Source organism: Mauremys reevesii, linkage group 23, assembly GCF_016161935.1.
Source record: "Mauremys reevesii isolate NIE-2019 linkage group 23, ASM1616193v1, whole genome shotgun sequence".
NCBI classification, from domain to species: domain Eukaryota; kingdom Metazoa; phylum Chordata; order Testudines; family Geoemydidae; genus Mauremys; species Mauremys reevesii.
The window spans coordinates 11569276-11585943 of NC_052645.1; the positions used below are offsets into that span (position 1 = coordinate 11569276).

Here is a 16668-nt window from a genome sequence, read left to right on the forward strand (position 1 = left end):
AAAGAATAAGTGCATGCATGACCCTGTGTGTCTGAAGTGTTTTGATCAACATATGGGACCTGAAATCAATGAGAATTATACTGACATAAAACCTGAGTAATACAGAATCAAGTTCATGGAATTCCTAGGAGTCCTGGGGTTTTGTTCAAATTGCAGTTTGGATAATTACTTTCTAATGGCTAACTTGTCTCCTGTATTCCCCTGTATTTTCATTTGGAGACATTATTCTTCACTTCCTAAAAGAAAACCTCTTGAGAAACATTGCTGTGTTCTCTTAAATAGCAGTTCTATTCCTCCCCAGAGATGGCTGCATTTTGATTCTGGAATAACAGTGTATGTAGTGTCTACAAAGCATGATGGGATTTATTCAGAACAATATAAATACAAGATTATCAAATACAAAGATGAGGCCTCAGGTACCACAGTGACTGAGCGCGGTACAAATGTCCAGGTTGTTCATTATTAACTAGCCTCGCAGGTGTGCGTCTCAGTAGTATGATCCAATAACAGGGTTTTGTTTTGTTTTCACTGTCCAGTTCCCTTTTATTTTTTGCCTCTTTTTTTCTCCCTCATGTATGTCAGAATTCTTGCATATGGAGGGGAAAACAGCACAGTTACATTTTTTGTAATTTCTGCTTCTTTTGTCTCTTATTAAGGAGAATGTTTTAAAAAAAATTCATGTGACTTTAGAGTTAGTGAATATGCTGTACTGGCAGCTCTGCAGATTGAAATCCTCTGTTTAACTAGAGAGCAGGGACAGTGCAGGCAGTAGCAGAATCAGCCACTCCATATGCTAATGTGCCTTGTCCTTGATCAGAGGGAACCTGTAGGAGCGAGAGTAGAGTTCAACTCCATGGCTCATTCAGTCTTCAGAGACTTCTATCAAACCCACCAGTTGTGGTGGTGGTTTTTCTGATACGAGTGCTTGTCCGCTGGAAAGTGAACTGAGCCCCACCAACGCATGTGCTCTCAGGTGAGCCATCAGCTGGTAACAACCTTCTGTCGCTACTGGCTTGGGCTGGATTCAAGTTGATGATTTTATATCTAAAAGGCTCTATATGTCTCATTATCCTCAAGAATCTAGTCCCTTAATACAAGACTGCTTTAATAGCCTTGCTTCCTTCAGTAGTTAACTCTGCTGCTTAATGGGACATCAGAGCTCTGGTGCGGCTCCCCATTCTGACCTTTTGTTCACAGTACCGGTCTGTTACTATTATATGCGTTTCTGAGGAACCCTCAACCTGTCATATCTTCCATCCATTCCACTACTGTGCTTCCACCATTTCAAGAAGGAGGTAGTGCTCTCATTAAACTGATGTAAAGACTCCTATAGAAAAGCCCATCAGAATCCTATGTATATAATTACCATTTGTTTGGGGTGGATTATCTTTGCTCTCAATTAAATAAAAATAATACTCTTGGTTACTTTGGGATTCAGGGGCAGAAATATGTTTCTTCTGGTGCAGCATCTTTGAAGCTGTGAGGAATACAGGCCGCAGCTCAGATGAGTGGGGAGAGGGTTTTGGGGAGAGCTTTTATAAGCTATGGGTGGAATTGAGTTAGCGATGTTGTGAACAGTGAGGGTGAAGGAGAGGAGGAGGACGATGCTTCTGTCAGTGGGCCTGAGAGGTCAGGGCTAGTGCTTTTGTGAACCTGGTTTGGTGCGGTGGAGATTGGTTATGATTTTTAAGGAGTTTTATGCAACCTATATGCTAGTGCAGGGATCGGCAACCTTTGGCACGCGACCCGCCAGAGTAAGCACCCTGGCGGGCCGGGCCTGCTTGTTTACCTGCCACATCCGCAGGTTTGGCCGATCGTGGCTCCCACTGGCCACAGTTCCCCGCTCCAGGCCAATGTGGGCTGCGGGAAGCAGCACGGGACGAGGGAGCCGCGATCGGCCGAACCTGTGGACGTGACAGGTAAACAAACTGGCCCAGCCTGCCAGGGGGCTTACCATGGCGGGCCGCGGGCCAAAGGTTGCCGATCCCTGTGCTAGTGTGAATGAAAACTCTACCACAGAGTCTGCTAGCGTGAGTGACTTCTGGTAGTTTATTTCTCTTGTTGTTGGGTAGCCATCTCTATACTGCAGAGGATACTGAGATCGAGGGGCTAGCAGTTAGTTTTTGTTGTACAATTAATTCCAAGATGATAAGAAAGTCCTTCTTCCTTGTGGTGACCTTTGCATATACCCACTTGTAGACTGTGCTTACTGGCACTGTGCAGGAACCTGCTAGAAGAGCAGTGTCTGCTCGGACCAAGCAAGCACCCCACTAGCAACCCAGATATTTGAAGCCCAGGTTGTAAGAATCCATGCGGTTCCCAGCTGCCTCAGCTCTTTCCTTTTCCATGGCTAGCTGTGAGTATAGACACCTTTGCTCTGTGTCTGGAAGGATTTTCTTGTTTGTTCTTTTTTTACCCAAATCTCCTGATAGCTTGTTATAGTTATTGATCGTGTAGATAGTTTAGACAGATTTTAACCAGTGATACAGTTTGGATTTCCAGAATGACTCAATTTTGGTCTGGGTTTGTATCCAATCCAGAGTTTAAAGGCCCGGAGAGATTGTGTTTAAGTACCGTAGTATGCGTTGTTTTCTTCCAGCTTCCGAGAGTTATAAGCCCATACCTGCTGTTATCTGTTCCTCAGGGGGAGCTGATCCCTGAACTGTTGTTCTGCCTGCCAGATCTTTATACCTTGAGCTTGAAAAGACAGTCTCCAGTCTGTCCTGAGGAGGCGGCCCTGTGAGCTAGACTCTCTGAACTTTCCTATTTGTTAGACTTCTACAAGTAGGATTTTGCAGAGGCTATCCTGAAGAAAGAAGTTACCACCCAGTAACTGTAGTTCTTCAATAATGTTGCTTCCGTATATTCCCACATTCCTTCCATCTTCCTGTGAAGTTCATTTGCCATAGGACTCTTGAGTTTAGTAGAAGGAACTGATGGGATTGAGAACTGCATGGCCCCTTATAACTCTAACTCCAAATACTTAGTGCTGTGAAGAACCATATGTGCAATCCCTGCTGATGCTGCATTTATGGAAGGTTCCCAAAGCTCAAAGACATGGTAGGGGAGTGGAAGGGGAAAGGCGGGGGGTTGGTTGTATGTGGGGAAGAGGCAGCTCATCCTACAGGTGTGTGTGGTACTCCCCAAGAACTTCAGTTACTGGTAAGTGACCTCTTTCTTAACAGTCCCTACTTGCTAAAAGATTTTTAGGTGGGTTGCTACTGTTGTCTATTTATTCATCATAGGCTAATCCTGAAAACTCACAACAGGGATTTTGGCTAAGTTGCTGATCTCTTTCAGAGGGCAGACAAGTCGCTCCATTTGTTTCCTAGAAATGCTGTAGGTTTGAATTACATAAAGGGAAAAAATCTGAAGCATACAAGAATAAACGTAGCTTTTCTGTATTAACACTGAAGCAGATCAATAGCTTTTTTTATGAGACCACCACTGAACAGGCATTTCCTGGTAAAATAGGATTTTTTTGTGACACGGTGTTGTATGGAAAGCAGTTTCTCTTGCCAATGGCGCTTTTTGTCCTAGCTCTGCTTACATATTGAATCTCATGCACTATCATTCCTCCTTTGAAGCCTGTCTGCTGCTGTTTAGTTTGCTTGTTTTCTTTAGCCGCTTTCTTTCTTTTGTTACCTGCAGTTCCGTTTAAGTGAGTTTGGAGCATTAGAAATCATTACTGAAGCAGAAGCCATAAAAACTCTCTTGGCTCCAGCAATAAATGCCAGCATAGCTGGCCTTAACCTTGGTGCTTCCACTCCGGCTGCTACCAACACCACTGCTGCCTCTGGCGCTGATTCAACAGGTGAGCTTTGTGCACTGCCGAGGGACCAAATACACAGCTTGATAGGACGCTGGAACCTCATGTTTTAAGAAGCGCTTCCTGTAGCAATACAGTGCTTGCTTGCATGAGCTGTGTGGTGGTGGTTATTGTAGTGAATCACTGTATGTTTTTGAATATATATACCTATTGTGAATCAATTTAGTTCCCATATAATCATAATACCATTTAGTGCTTATCTAGCATCCTTCATCTGAAGATCTCAAAGCACTTTATAAAGGCGGGTAAGACACTGGGCTAGATCTTTGTCAAGCACCCACTCAAAGCATGGCTCAGTTGCTAGAGCCACCAAGAGTTCGTTCTTGCAGACGGGGATCACTGGAGTGCCTGGTGATTCCTTTGCCTTGGACACACACCTGATGTTGGGTTGGAGCAGGAGTGGATATCATAACACTGTGCCAGCCAGGGATTCCCTATGCAGTTGGAATCCTCAGGTAGCCAGCTGAGCTGGCTTTGTGTTTGCTTGTGCTAATTCTGTCTTGGAAAGCAGGGCCAGGATCTCGCCCATTATCTGTGCAGGATACTCACTCTGGAAACTTGTGCCTCTGGCATGAATCATGTGGAAACAACCCTTAGCTCTAAGAATTTTGGATCCCTGAGGCTACAATAATCCAACTCAAGGGAACTGCCCTAGTGAGCAAAAGGTACCTCAGGCACCAGGAACGTTTCAGGCAGTTCCTTTCAGACCTGCTCCTCCCCCAGGAGCTGCTGCCCAGCAGTTCCAACCAATGCAGCTGCCGTAGCTCTTTTGGGTCTAGGCTTGTGTCTTGTCCTCAGCCCCAGGTCATCATCATCATTCATGCCCGTCACCCCAACCGGGGTATGGGCCGCCTCGTGCATTGAACTTGCTCAGTCCAGTAGCGGATATTCCTTTGGTTCTTATTGTTTAGAGGCAGTTTGAGACTTGGTCACCACATTGAGTCGCTTCCTGGTCATGCCTTGGGAGGCTGAAGGCTGGGGATTAGGGCTCCTGGCACGAAGTCCTGTGGCAGGCCCTGCGTCACAGGATCGTGTGTAAAATGTGTCCCAGCTTGGTGCTATGGAGCCCCTGGTGTATCAGCCTCCCTTGGTGCTAGGGAGCAGCTTTTGCACTAGCACCTTGGAGCAGTTCAGGGCATGTCACTGCCTTGGAGCATGTAGGAGCAGCGTGGTTTTCAAGACATACTGTCTGCAGCACTGCAGGGAAACTCTGACATGTTCTTCTACCAGCACTTCTGGTAGCAAAATGCCTAGTAAGCTCAGGAGAGATGGAAGACCATACATTCAGATATACCCATCCCCGCTTTATTGGGGGTGCATCTCCTCCCTGTCACAGAGAGACTAGAAGGTGTTTTTCCATCAGGCTAAGAATCTGGTCTTGGATGATGACTCAGCACTAAGACAGCCTTGCTCCGCTTTAACCCAAGAACATCCCCCCGACAGTGGGTCTTTCTACAGAGCAGAGCTCTGCAGGCATAGCCTTTTATATAAGTGTTCTCCCTTACCTGCCTTCCCCATGTCTTGAATCAGCAAGTCCTCAAGGGCAGATGGAAAGGGCTTAGGATGTAGTACAAATGAGTTCAGTCTCTGCTGAACTCCAACGAAATCCATCCAACGTCTGTATTGGCCCATCTGAGGCATCAAATATAAACCATATTTTTCAGTCTTCCAGCAGGATATTACAAGCCTTGGTGAGTGAGGGCCAGGGAAGAATTGAAATAATACAGATTACTCAACAATTAGTTTTTTTAGCATCTGAGGCCACGTTTTAGCAAACTGTGTCAAAACAGTCAATTATGAGCCCAAAATATGCAGCTACGCTTATGTTAGGTATAGTAGATTGCACCCAGCTCACACGTGTGCCCAAGTGCATAATTTGTGCACAGAATTACTTGGTTATAGATGAACAAAACATGCATTACTTTGATGCTAAGTTTTGGAAATATGGACTTTGTGTTTTATAATGTGATATTAGATCAGGATTTAATTTACATTAGGAAGAACCTAAATCAGGGCAGGCTGTAAAATTGTTATACTGGGATCATTTAAGTCAGTTTTGTTGTATTCAACTCATGTGTTTTCCTTGAAGCATGCAGCCATTTATATAGAGAGATTTTCAGACACTTTTAATAGGATGCCTATAATGAGGCTTTTCCAGGGCCTCTTAATAGAGGTTTTCAAGAAATATGAAAAATATATGCAAGTACTGACTTTTAAAACACATTTGCATGTTACAAGCACCCCCCAAAAATTTAGTCACTTTTGACCCAATTTCAAACAAAAGTTGCACTTGTCAGAGATAATAATTACCTCCCTTAAAGGGGGTGGGAGGCTTAGTTAATGAAAGTTTATAAAGGGTGTTGGGAGAGCTCCTTGGATGAGACTGAGAAGTGATAAATTTAAAAACTTTACAGCTTTTTCTTTAATCATTGTCCTCTTCTGCAGGGCCCAAAGACAACGTGCCTAGTTCTGACATCTCAGCCTGTGAAAACTGTGGGCAGATGGACTGCTTGGAGAATGGGAAGTTTTGTACTCGAACCTGCTCTCAGCAGCATAAAGACAAGTAAGAAACCTCACAGCATTTTTCCATTAAATGAGAATTTTGTATCTGTGGAAGGTGTTGCAGTGACAGCAATAAATCAACAGAGCAGGTATCGGCACAGCACTGGCAGCAGCAGTGCAAAGCCTACTGATCACCCTAGTCCTGTTCTGAAGGTGCCGTCTATAAAGAAGAGAAGAGAGTTCGCTCTCCAGGACCTCAGTCTTTGGCCTCTCTGCCAAGATTGCCAGCAAAGAGGTCAATTAGTGCCAACTGCTCAAGTCTGGCTGCATTGCCACTCTGTGTGCTGTACCTGCTCAGGAGATAAATGCAGGATTTAAGCCTCCCAGCCTGTCAATCTGACATTTCCCATGAAGAAGGATGGTCCGTTGGTTAGGGCATTAGGCTGGGACTTGGGAGACCCAGGTCATCTCCCTGCTATGCTACAGAATTCCTGTGTGACCTAGAGCAAATCATTTAGTCCTTCTGTGCCTCAGTGCTCCAGCTGTAAGACCGAGATAACAGCACTTTCCTACCTTACAGAGACGTTGTGAGGGTAAATACATTAAAGATTGTGAGGCGATCAGATACTGGGGTAACAGGGACATATAAGTAGAATTGTCAGAATTTTATTTTTATAATTTCAACAGGTAATATCAATGTTTATTTTTAAGCATTTTATTAGTTTTTTTATCTATTTAAATTTTCACAGTTCCGCAAAATTATAGAGCGGTGTCACATAATATTTTTATGACAGTAGATGCTGAGATTTAAAAAGCTAAAGCTTTGTAACTGTTAAAACACAGTCAACATCCTATATCAAAATAAATATAGTAAATATCCTTCAAGCAAACTCTAATAAGGTTTCAGGCATCATTTTTCTTTCTTTGCCTAGCTGCAAATTTATATTATTATTGATGAAAAATCTTTTAGTTGATTTGTATGTGTACAGTGAAATCAATATTTACACACATGTACTGATAAAAATCTAATCTTGCCATGCCTATATAAATATCTAAGATAGATAGAAAATCTGTCTCTTCCCACAAATATTAAATTCGCTTCTTATTTGCCAGCCAAGCCCCACATACAATCCATTCACTGATTATAGAAGAGGTTTTTTATTTTAAATTGTGGCTGTTTGCAGTGACTCTAAAGATATCCCAGCTGATTGCAGAAACAGAATAAGCAGCAAAAACCTTAATGTCAGCATTGGCTGCCAGGTTAATGAGGCTGACAGACCCCTCAAGCGACTCCGAAGGAAGAGGAAACTTCTTCTGGATTCTGAGGATGAGGACGAAAATGTAGATGATGATGAGGTAAACGAGATTGACATGCACTTTTGTTTGAATGGAATTGTAACAAACGAGGTTACTTGTCAATATACAAAGACAATCAAATCAAAGGGTGTATTCTGTGTACACCGGTGGGCTCCGTGAATCTTTCAGACTTGAGCCTGACCTCATTACACTGGTGAAAATTGGGAATATCTCCATTGAAATCAGTGGAGTTATGCTGGTGAAAAAACGACAAGAGGTCACAATTGAGTTTTTAGACTATAATTTGTCCACACCTATAATTTACATATCTAGTGCCAGAGGGGTACAGAGTCCTTTACAGTAGTAAAAATAAATGCACGGCAAGGTCCCTGTACCTAAGAGTACAATCTAAAGCCACATTACAGAAAACTGTACTATCAACATTTGAAACAGACAGTGGAACTTCAGTTCAATGTTACACATGCATTAGATGTGCTATCTGCAGACCTTTCTGTACATTAAAATATCTAGAGACTAATAGTGGGAAAACAAAAATATCCCAGCAGTGTTGGAAAAACTGTAATGTGCCTGAAGTCACAGGTGAAATAAATCGCTGATATTTTTTGTTTGAGAAAATTGCATCTCTTTGCCACCAATTCCCTCAGTCTTTTCAAACTTAGGAGTTGCACTGCATGGTTTTCTTCTTGTCCTTCAAAACACTGCAAAACAGTTTCTGAGACATGACTTGTCCGTTACGAAGGCACTTTCACCAGAGCAAGGAAAGGTTGATACACCCATCCTCTGAGTGCTTGTGACCTCTGCTTGCTGTTCAAGTATATACTCATGCGTGCCTTGTTGATCAAGGGAAAGAAGCCGTTCACAAGATTAGTGTTCATAAAACTAGAACTCCTCTGTTTGAAAGGTCCATACTCTGCTACTTGATATGCAGGCTGCCATGTCAGAGTATTTTTATTTGTATTCATGTGTTTTGCTTGTTTTGTAACACTGAGCTCAGCTGGAGCAGTTACTGGTGAACCAGCTGAAGTTTCTAATGGTGCGTACAGTTTAATTTATCCCATAGTTCAGCTGTTATTTGAGGGATTGTATGCAAAACGCCAAAACTACTTTCCTTCTTCCATCTCTCCTTTTCTCTTCCCCTCCCCAATTTATAAAAAAAACTTTTAAAGGGCATGGGACATATTTTGGCTCTGATTTTCAATTTTTGCCTTTCTTGCTTTTTGCTTCAAGAAGTGACAACCCTGGGTGAACTAACGTGATGTTAGTATTTCTTTTTTGTAGTTTACAAGTTATCGGACATAATCTGTGATGTTTAAAGACAAAATGCAGTTTCTAGAGGTGTCTTTGTGACAGCAGTTACTTGGAACTTCTATTTCCTTCAGTGGCTGGTGAATATCCTTTCTGTGTATCCACGCACTAGCACAGATGGACACAAATTTGTGTGAATCTAATGTGTAGCATAGTAATAAGGTTGCTTATTGCTACAAATCCTTCAGTGCAGACAATGAATCCAATCCACTACAATAGAGAGTTCAGTCTTTACTATACCACGTGACTTATTTAAATGATCTTTGGTGGAAACAATTTGTAAAGCACCTTGTGATTCTTTAGGGTAAAAGTAGCTGTATATGTAAGATCCTGCTATTACTGTAATGCACTCACAGGTTTGATTTAAGAAGAATATTTCTGTTAGTAACATGTTACATCTTTATCATACCTACATTGTGAAATGAGCACTCGGGGAGAGACAACAATGTGGCTAAACTTTTTTTTTTTTTTTTTTTTTAAATCTGTGTCTAGGAGAAGAATAAATCAAATAATATGAAAAGTCGCAGAAATACTAAACCTCTAAAACAAGGTGAGCTGAGCTCATGGTCTCTTTTCTCATTGGTTGCAAACTTTACCAGCTGTTACAAAATGGATCATTGTAAACAGAAAAAACAAGGTCAGTGGAGCCCATTCCCCTTTCAGAGTAATAGTTACCTTTGTTAGGCACCTATTCCGCTTTTTGTACATCAACCTTCTGCAGTGCATCAGGTGGAATATTACATTGTGTTTGGCACAGGATAAGAACCTCAAAAGCGTGGGCCTGATCCAAAGCCCAGTGAAGTCAGTAGGAGTCTTTTCCCATTGATTTCAATGAGCTTTGGCTCACACCTGTACGCAGCAAATTCTGAATAGAAGTTGTAATGTAAATAAATAGGGAATTGTTTACAGATTTTGAAGGTGATGGGTTTGAGATTTATTATATACTTGAAGGGAGATAGTCATAGATAATTTGGGGTAATTTTTAATATCCATTTAAAATGTAACTTTTTCTTCTTTGTTAGTGTGGTTCTACTAGCCTGAATCCAGACACCTGCTTTGTGATTGTATTCATTATCCATGTACTAATATATTTGCTAAACAAAAGTTTGTTTGGTTTTTCATTTGATTGATTTTGAGTTTGTTTTCAGCTGCTATGTGCCTTTCCTGTGCTGTTTTTAGTTTTAACCCCACCCTTATTCGTGCTTCGAGATATTGGGTGGAGAAATTCTTTTCCTCCTTTTGAAGTTCCCGTTCTAGTGCTGTCCCAGCTTTGCAGCACCAACACTCCAGTGGCAACTTGCCAGCAGCCTGTGTGCCACAACTAATTGGCATATAATTTAACATAATTTTTTCTAATGAAAAATAGATACAGTCAAACTATTGCCTGGGGTTTGTATTTTCTTCAAGATGGGTAGCTGCTTAGTGTAGTTCACCAGCAATTAAAAGTGATGGGGATAGCAGTCACCAGATGTTTGGCCCCCAGACTGAGCTTTGAGCTCCTCTGAGGCTCTTGTTACCTGCTCTTTAAGCATTCAAGGAAGGCTGGGCTGGCATTTGGATCTGCTCCAGATGGTGGTAGTGGCCGTTCAGTGAGTGGGAAGGAAAGGGAGGAGATGGCAGCTCTCCATTCAGCATTCTGTCCTCCATGAGATAAATGTTCTCTCTTTCTGTTTTTGATTATTCAGTTGTTCCTGGAAAGAAGATGGTGTGGAACTGGGTTTCTTACTTGGAAGAGGAACGGATGCCAGCTGCTCCCCTAAAACTGTTCAAAGAGGTTGGCAGCCCTTGGATGCTTTTTCTGCTTTGATAGTTCTAATGCAGCATCACCAAATTATTAACCCCTTGGTGCCAGAACTGGGGACTTCCCTGACACCACTAGTTGCAAGTAGTGCTCGGGTTGCTATAAGCAGGTAGCATAAAAATGTTGACTTCTAGCACCATAAGTGGTGTAAAAAAAAAACAAAAAAACCCCACGCTATGCATCTTCTACGGAGGCTGTGTGTTGTGATGGTTCGAGGGAGGGGGCTTGTCAAAACTCCTGCGTTCTATTTCCAGCTGTACTGCTGACTTTGCTGCATTGCAATAATAATATTTTGCCCCTAAAGCACTCTTCATTTGTAGATCTCACAGTCCTTTGCAAAAGGGAGCAAGCACTGTTATCCCCACTTTCACTTTACAAATGGGGAAATGGGATACAGAGAGGTGTTAAGTGGTTTTCCCAAGGACACGCAGCGAGTCAAGAATAGAACCCCACAGCTGCAGATTGAACAAGTCATGCAACCTTACTGCCTCAGTTTCCCTACCTGTAAAATGAATAAAGCTGGTCAGCAGTTTTTTGACTCAACATTTTTTCATTGAAAAATGCCAGTTAATCATCACAAACTTTTTGCGGGAAAGCTTTGATTTCAACAAATTTACAGTTCAAAAAAATGTGGCGGGATAAACAGTTTTGAAGTTGTTGAAGCATTCCATTTTGACACTTAACAAATACAAACTTGCAGATTTTTGGTTCAGACAGACATATTTTAAAAGTTAGTTAATTCAATTTGAGTAAATAAATAAATAAAAAGCAGTCAAAATCAGAATGAAATGTTTTGCTTGACCTGAACAAAAAATACTTTTGGATTTTTGGTTTGTGAAAAGTTTTGAGAATTTTGACTTTGTCCCAGTTCAGGACAGGGAAAATTTTTGAAATTTCAAAAAACTTTGTGGGACAGGAAAACTGTTTCCCACACTAAAAACAAATATAATAATGTACGTTCCCCCATGGAAAACCTGTGAGGCTCAATTAGTTAATGCTTGTTAAACAATTTGAGATTCTCTGAAAAATAGTCTAAAGGGGCAAAATATTATGACTGAAGTTAATTCAGGGCAGGAAGAGTTAATCCTCTAGATTTCCGAGATGATTGGCTAATATTTGATTTGTTTTAAATCTCTTATTTTTCTTTTAAGGCAACAGTGGGACTAGGTGACATTTACACTCCCTTTATATAGTCCTTGCACTAGATCTTGGCTGCAAATAATGTTCTAGTCTGCTTCAATTAGTTATGAGTAAATCAGCTATTAGCAGATCACTCAGTCACGTTGGAGAGGGGCAGTTTAGTATCTTTTTATATGTCCTGCTCATGACTGGTGGTTGTGTGATGCTGATTTTAGCCTTACTAATTAAAACACTGTTAAAATTAATGGGATCCTTGAATCTTGGACTGTTATAGATTATCTTATTAAGAGGCAATCATTACAAGTGAGGGGAGAAGTAGCATCCAGTTGCTGTGTCTAAATCAGAGTACAGAGAACTTGGATATGATGAAACTTTATCTATAGGCCCCGACCCCGTAGGGTGCTGAGCTCCCACAAATCCCACCGACTTTGTTGGCAGTAGAGGGTACTCAGCAACTTGTAGGCCTGAGACCACCATAAAGCGAAAGGAAAATCTTTTAAGGTTTACTGTATTGCAGTAAGCTGTTTGCAGTTCCAGTTATAGAGAACTTATTCTTTAGGCTTATCTATAGTTGAAAGTTAATTTGGATTGAGGTTGGATGTGAATTTAGAGTGCAAAAACTATTCCCAAATAACTGCATGTGTGGACACTTTTTTTTTAAAGTGGATTAAGCTAAACCAGAACAAGGCACTCTTATTCCAGAATAGGAACATCCACACATGGAGTTATTCCAGAGCAGCTAGTCCTGAATGAATGTGCTCTGTTGGGGTAATGACTGTAGTACGGGGCCAATCCTGAAACAGGCAAAAGTCCCCAAAGGTTTTTCCTGTGGCAGGCCTTCTGGATTGGGCCCTATAAAGGGTCCTTTATGTACAAATTTAACTTGCCTTGGAACATTTAAAAAGATTTGCTTGTACCTGTAGTTAATTAAAACAGACTTCCAAGTTAGTTCTTAAAAAAATCAGATACTTTGACAGTGAGTGTTTAGAATGTCATCTGCAGATATATTAGGGACACATGATGATGCTATTTTTGATCCATATAACTGTGCTTGACCGTTGGACATCACTTCTCATTTTAAAAGGGATACAGAACAGGAAACAGTTGCGGGCACCTGCATCCGGTCATGGGAAACAATTCAAAATTATGCAAGGATAACACTGAAGTGATTTCTAGTGATGATAGTTTTTGCTAAACTGAAAACCAGAAGTCTTTAGTGTTTCTGGTGACTATTCGGTTTGAGCATTGGCCTGCTAAACCCAGGGTTGTGAGTTCAATCCTTGAGGGAGCCATTTAGGGATCTGGGGCAAAAATCTGTCTGGGGATTGGTCCTGCTTTGAGCAGGGGGTTGGACTAGATGACCTTCTGAGGTCCCTTCCAACCCTAATCTTCTATGATTCTATTCTGAAATAAGTTCTCTCTCTAAAAGTGAAATAAATTTTTTTTTCTTCCAACGTTAATTTCCCCACAGTATCAATCCTTCCCACAAACTAGGAATGGATTTAAAGTTGGAATGAAGTTAGAGGGACTGGATCCTGGACACCCATCTTTATTTTGTGTCCTCACCATTGCTGAGGTAATTGTTTGTTTTTCCTGGATTTGATTTCCTTTTCATTAGAAAACAACATCAGAAGTCTAAGGAGGACTCGTTAAAGAAATAATCTTTGAGATTGTTTAAAAAAAAATAAAGCAAGCCAAGTAATGTAAGGGTTGGGAGAAGTTTGAGCTGAAAACCAGAGGAATGTAGTTGATGATCTAAATTTGGGACCATATCCTTCAGCTGTTACATAAATAATTCTGACTCCAGTGCGTACCTGTAAGGGGCACACCCTCATCTTAAGAGAGGGGAAGCTAATGAGCTTCTCTGGACTCACCCAGCACTAACCAGACTGCAGGCCTGGTTTGACAAGAGTAATTGGACATGGGTGAGGCCTCGTTTTGTGGGAAACAGGATTAGGGAAGTAAATGGATCAGCAAGCTGGAAACAGAATGTCTGTACTAGCTCAAATCAGGGGGAACAACCAGGGAACCATTTACAATGGACACAATAACAATGGATAAAATAAGCCAACACAGACACACCTACAAGGTTTGCTCTGCCTGGCAGGGGAGGAGGCTGAAAAGGGGAAAATCTGTTACAGCAAGGGGTGGCAATTAGGGGAATGACTGCTATGCCTCAGAGACAACTGACTACAGGAATAGATCAGTGAAGAGGAAGATAGTCGGGGACCCTGCCACTCCTGAAACTGTATAGACCAGGTGCTGAGTAGGGTTACTGAAAGGTGAGGGCATAAAGATGTCCCCTAGCCTTGATCAAGAATGCTAAAAAGCAGACCCACAGAAAGGTGTTGGAGAAACTGCCTAAGAGGTTGAATACTTTTTTTTTTTTTTTAAACTTTAATTCTCCCGGTCCCCAGGGAGGGGGAGGGAGAGGGAAAGACCCCTCCCTTTTCCTTTGTTTGAAGAAACTCTTGTATACCACAAGCAGGGGGAGAACTCTGTGAGAGCCAGAGACCCAGACTGTGGTCCAAGAGGGCTTCCCCCTCCACAGTGCCCCAGTCAATCCCAGTGGATTTCAAACCGAGACTTAAGGCTTCGTAAAACCTATATGAATAGAAATATTTTCACAGTGTCTTTTTAAAGCATTGAAAAACTGGGTTGGGTTGGGTTGGACCGGACCCTCTGCAGTTCCCTGCAGCATGTGCCACCCAAAACATTGCAGTGTTGGGCTACAGTAGGAGAACAAGAAAATGAAACTGACAAGTCTTATTTTACATTGTCCAAACGGAGGGCAAGTCTACGCTACAGCACTACATCGGCGCGGCAGCTGTGCCGTTGTAACATGTCTGGTGAAGACACGCTATGCCCATGGGAGAGCGCTCTGCCGTCAGCATCATTACTCCGCCTTGACAAGAAGCGGAAGCTATGTCGGCGGGAGAGTGTCTCACACTGACATAGCGCTGGTGTGGACAGTGCGAAACGTGCGCCGCTTCAGGGGGGCAGGGCTTTTTCACACCTCTGAGTGACGTAAGTTAGATGGACTTAAATGGTAGTGTAGACCAGCCCTGAGTGTAAAGGGAAAAATAAGCAAAGAGCATGTAAAGTAAAGTAAAGTAAAACTGAATTTTCTAAAGAAAATTAGTTTTTTACATTTCCTTTCAGTTTTACAAACCCAAAGGGAAGAGAGTTAATGGCTTTTAAAACTAGTATTTTTGTCACTTGTCAGTGTCCCTTTAAGAGAATACAATCTCTTGTGCTTGTAGGTGCAGGGATACAGGATGCGGTTACATTTTGATGGTTATTCTGAGTACTATGACTTCTGGGTTAATGCTGACTCTCCAGATATCCACCCTGTTGGCTGGTGTGAAAAGACAAGTCACAAGCTGCTCTCTCCGAAAGGTACGTGGAGAAATAAACCTGTACAAGAAGCAATGCATTTTGCTGTGAACTGGCTGCCCTTAGTGTCCATGCTTTGTTTCATGTCAAACCCACTTTGAATTATTTGAAGTGTGAAGATAATTGCCAGAAGAGCAAACCAATTTCTTACTGATATTCCCAGGGTTTGGCATTGTTAGTCAAAGTAATTAGTAACTCTTTATTAAGTGAGCATGCAAATCAATGAATATCTTTGTTCACAACTTACGCTTTCTTTCTTGCATTCCATTTCTTAGAAACATTTGAAGTTTCAGATTAATGATTAGACAGTGCAGTAAAAGAGGGAGTAATGTGTTAACGGAAATGCCTAACCCCTGAAGATTGTACAAGGGCAGGTATCATGCAAAGTTCAAATCCTTCTCTAGGTTATTTCCATTTTTGAAAAACCAATCTGAATATAGCAGGAACAATGTAAAACAATCTCTGATCTCTTTTTCTAGGTTACAAGGAAGGGGAATTTAATTGGGTTTTGTATTTGAAGAATTGCAAAGCTCAAGCAGCCCCAAAAAACCTTTTCAAGACCCTCAGCACAGTAAGTGGTGGCATCGGGTATAATGTCTTTTAAAATACGACTGATATTAAGTAAGCACTGCCTAAAACTTTGGCCAGAATATAAACGTGTCCTTTTTATATGCTCAGGACAGAAGCTGTAACACTAAAGAACTTGGTGGAGTCATATGGGAGCAGTTTCCCACAGCAATTTATTTGTAGGATGAGAAACCAGAGTAATTTTCTTACTTCTCCACCCCAAGCCCCCCCAACATTCACTAACTTCCCAGACAGAGACTGTATATTTGCCCTCTTCCTTGATCTCTTTTCTGCTGATTTACATTAGCATTAATTAAATACATTGTAATACTCCGTTTTCGCTCGGGGCCTCAGCTTCTAGATGTTTGTGATACTTCCCTGTACTCTTAAGAATCTCACAAGTCCTGTTTATTCAGCACCATACACAAAGGTGTTCATCCCTGTACATATCTCTGTTTGTAGTGTCGTTATAGCTGTGTTGAGCCCAGGATATTAGAAAGACAAGGTGAGTGAGGTAATATCTTTTATTGGACCAACTTCTGTTGGCGAAAGAGACAAGCTTTCAAGCTTATCGAGATCTCTGTTGTTTTTCTGTCTTCACCGCCATTGGGTTTTTTTTTTCCCCATCCTGAGTTAGTCAAATGGTCTCCTGGTTTCTTTGCTCAGCGCCATTTCCCATTCAGCCTAATCAAAGTATTCTTACCCTGATATTGCAAAAGGATGGAGGATTTGCTTTAGAGGGATCGGGGCCTTAGCATGTAATTCTGGCTCTGCTTTTTGGACTGACCCACCTGTATACCCTGGAGATTCT

At 41.8% G+C, this 16668-nt stretch overlaps 1 protein-coding gene across 9 annotated transcripts in view; it reads left to right on the top strand.

The window, feature by feature from the left end:
- The window catches only part of LOC120389169 (lethal(3)malignant brain tumor-like protein 4), a 72934-nt gene that overhangs the window by 16071 nt on the left and 40195 nt on the right, over nt 1-16668 (top strand). For all 9 annotated transcript variants that reach the window (XR_005590791.1, XM_039511502.1, XM_039511506.1 and 6 more), the window contains 8 exons: nt 3652-3814; nt 6275-6392; nt 7516-7687; nt 9446-9503; nt 10639-10727; nt 13366-13470; nt 15158-15293; nt 15770-15861. Coding sequence is in view for 8 of the 9 variants with exons in the window: in XM_039511502.1 (XP_039367436.1) it covers nt 3652-3814; nt 6275-6392; nt 7516-7687; nt 9446-9503; nt 10639-10727; nt 13366-13470; nt 15158-15293; nt 15770-15861 (933 nt within the window). In the remaining variant the exon portion in view is untranslated. The remainder of the gene's footprint in view (nt 1-3651; nt 3815-6274; nt 6393-7515; nt 7688-9445; nt 9504-10638; nt 10728-13365; nt 13471-15157; nt 15294-15769; nt 15862-16668) is intronic.